This window comes from Nothoprocta perdicaria, unplaced genomic scaffold, assembly GCF_003342845.1.
Source record: "Nothoprocta perdicaria isolate Ctin4 unplaced genomic scaffold, notPer1 scaffold_220, whole genome shotgun sequence".
NCBI classification, from domain to species: Eukaryota; Metazoa; Chordata; class Aves; order Tinamiformes; family Tinamidae; genus Nothoprocta; species Nothoprocta perdicaria.
In genome coordinates, this window is record NW_020455416.1 from 846,064 (window position 1) to 849,302 (window position 3,239).

The 3,239-nt window shown below is 38.7% G+C and overlaps 1 protein-coding gene across 1 annotated transcript in view; it reads right to left on the bottom strand.

The window, feature by feature from the left end:
* UFL1 (UFM1 specific ligase 1) overlaps window positions 1-2,621 on the bottom strand; it is a 19,973-nt gene extending 17,352 nt beyond the window's left edge. The window contains exons 1-3 of the mRNA XM_026039163.1: window positions 2,417-2,621; window positions 1,604-1,632; window positions 633-730 (exon numbers count right to left, since the gene is read on the bottom strand). Coding sequence (XP_025894948.1) covers window positions 633-730; window positions 1,604-1,632; window positions 2,417-2,621 — 332 coding nt within the window. The remainder of the gene's footprint in view (window positions 1-632; window positions 731-1,603; window positions 1,633-2,416) is intronic.
* Between the last annotated feature and the right edge of the window lie 618 nt (window positions 2,622-3,239).

Sequence of the window (3,239 nt, forward strand, 5' to 3'; positions counted from 1 at the left end):
TTTTTTTTTTTTTTTTAAGTCCGCTATCCAGGTAGCTAATTTTAAAATTGGTTACTTACTTGCTTTTATAAAAGCGTCACAGACTAAGACCAGGAAATATGTCAATGAAACTCAGAACAGTCTTTAGCGAGCAAAGTTGTTGTTTATTATCTTAAAAGACCTAGGAGCTTTACCTTCCTTTTAAGGATAAATCCTGCAAAACAGTCAGTAACTGAGGCAACCCCATAAAAGCATTATTTCTGTGGTTGTCAGTGCACTGACTGTCTTGAAATACTTTATGTAACTGGGGGTTGTGAGGTGAGTTGGGTGAAAATGGGAAGGCTGGCCTGCAGCTGAGACAGTGAGGCAGGTGCAGCACACAAAGAGCCTGGGTCTTCCTGGATAGAAAGCTTCTTAAGTACAAGATACCGGGCAGAGACGTTTGGTGCTTTTGTTCCATCGATCCCCGGATATTCAGCTGAGATGATCCTCAGTGGCCATGTGCAAAACCAGCCCTCATAGCAAGCAGCCCTCGTGCCAATCAAGGGAAATGTATTTTGCACGAGAAGGCATGATGGCTGGCCAGCCAGTTAGCTGCATTTTGAGAAACAGAAGAGGTAGGAATTATACATGTTGCTTCTGAATGTACTCACTCATCTATAAGCTGTCCCAGCACAAGCTGAACTGTTTTGTCTGATTTAACAATGTCGTTAGCTCTGTTTTCAATGTGCAGAAGGTCCACATTTATTACCTAAAAAAAGAAAACAAACAAAACCACCAAAAACATACACATCCAGAAGAAAAACCCCCAAACAATCCACAATCTTATTATAATCTTAAATTGAAATTCTCAAACACTGAGATATTATACTTGCACATTCATATATCTCAAAGAAAATTGTTTATTTTTCCTAGAATTGCATAAATGTGCAGTAATTCTGAGACTTAGATTTTTTTTCTCCCACTAAAACACCGATGTTTTATTCTATCTGCAACTGTGACAACGTTAGAAGAAGCTTATAAAATAACAGTTTGAAGAAAATTATGAGCATAAGATAATTAAATTGTCTTACAGAAAGGTTTTCTGATTCCAAATAATTTGGCTAAAGACAGAAAGGAAAATTAGCCCCAGAACATTACTGCAGGATAAAGGTGATGGCAGACAAGAGAGTAATGACGGAAGAGGAAGACTCAGAAAGGCATGCAGAGCTAATTACGCATGCTCCTACATACAGCTTAAATTTAAGAAATACGTATTTCCCATTAACCAGTTGCCCTCCTTAGCTAACATAGGAAAAATCTTTTTAAAAAAAAGTTCTTTCTAGCAGTGATTTCAGAGATTCCAGAACACCATTAAGCAAATAAGAGCTTTCATATAAGAATGGTTATGTTTATGTCTAAATCACAGCAACCATTAACAGTAACCAACATTTCTAAAATCAATAAATGGATTGTTCAAGTAATCTGTGTTATTCTCATAAGAGCTGCCAGCTTTTCATAAACTCTTCTGCCTTTCTTTTAAAAAAGGTACTTAGTTGGACTCTAACTGATAAGATCTATATTTAGAGTATACACGGCATAGTAAAACAAACAAAAAGACATGTATTTATTCTCCCATACCTACCTGTTGTAAGTCAACAATGTTTACTCGACCTTAAAAAACAAACAAACAAACAAACAAAAACATTTTTAGGTTACAAAAGTATATTTGAACAGATTTAGAACAGAGCACAGTCTGTTGTGCAGGAAATACTTCTTCATTATTTTTTCCTATACATGTTAAATAAAACCAATTCAAACTTAATATTGCCAAATGTCAGAAAAAGCACATATGCAGTCAGCGCGAGATATCCCATATCAATCTGAACTGTGTCCCGGTTGATGAAACAAAGTCAACCAACCAAACAAAAAACACCCTTCCAACAGGTCTTCTCCTTGTTGCTAATCACCTTTTGATCACAAGTCTGTGGGTATCACAATGGAGTCCGCCAAAGCTTTCTACCTTATCAAATGTCAACAACTTTTAAACTTTAAACTGCAGTCTAAGTTGCAGCTGACTAAGCAGATGTCCACCCACTTTGTGGTATAATAAAAGATGTCAGAATCCATCAATGGTAATTTTAACATACTATTACTACCAATAGAAAAGGAGAACGACTTCAGAATTCTAAGTCAAGGCTGAACGTTTGGGTCCAAATTCTCAAAAATATTTCTGCACAGGTGAAGTTGAAAGAATTATCATGTCTTGATATGTTTATCTAAAAACCTAATATTGAAATAAAGTTAAAATTACAGTAGGCAGATTCATTTTTAGATGAAAGCAACAGGCACACAGTCACTTTTGGGAGATTAAAGTTATTGAATACAACTTTCAAACTCTTTCTGTAGTCTTTGAAACTGAATTCTGAATCTGGAAGAAAGGAAAGGCCACACTTACCACCACAGACATGAAGCTCATCCCGAATCTCCTTACTAATTTGTGCCGGAGTGACATACTCCTTTCCATCAAGCGTGTGCACCACTTCCAACTGCTTCTCAGCAATCAGTTTAGTGACAATCTCTATACAGTTCCGTTCTGACAACCTGCCAGTGGGATAAAGCAAAATACGTTTTAACAGGATGTAAGGGTTCGCTAACTTCATCTTGAAACTGCAGCTTTAAATGTATAAAGTACGCAAATACAAGGGAGATAACTTGCCACTGTGTGAAAATTACTTTTAACAATGCCAAAAAAAAAAAAAAAAAACCAAAAACCGCCCATGATCTATATACCTCCACTTCTGTTAGTTCGGTTAGTTACAGAAACACAGAATCATTAAGGTTGGGAAAGACTTTCAAGATTGAGTTCAACTGTGAATCCATCACCACTCTGCCTGCTAAACCATATCCCTGAGTGCCTCATGTACAGGGTTTTTGAACGCTGCCAGGGACGGCGACTCCACCACTCCACCACTCCACCATTCCCCCGGGCAGCCTGTTCCTTCTCCACCCTTTCTGTATTTTTTTTTTCGTAGTATCTATCCCCAGACACTTCTCTCAAACACTTTCTACTCTTTTCCTGAACAAGTGTCAGCCTGTTCTGCACCAGGACTCTATGTGACAACTTCAGCACAGCTCTCTCTGACCACACTTCTTTAAGCTCCTTTAACAAAAAGGCAGCCGTTGGCCCCAGCTCAACCGCCCGGCACCACAAACACGCTCCAGAACAGCAAGGCCTCAAAGCCGCTCCGCAGCCGCCGGGCGGGCCGGAGGCGCGGGGA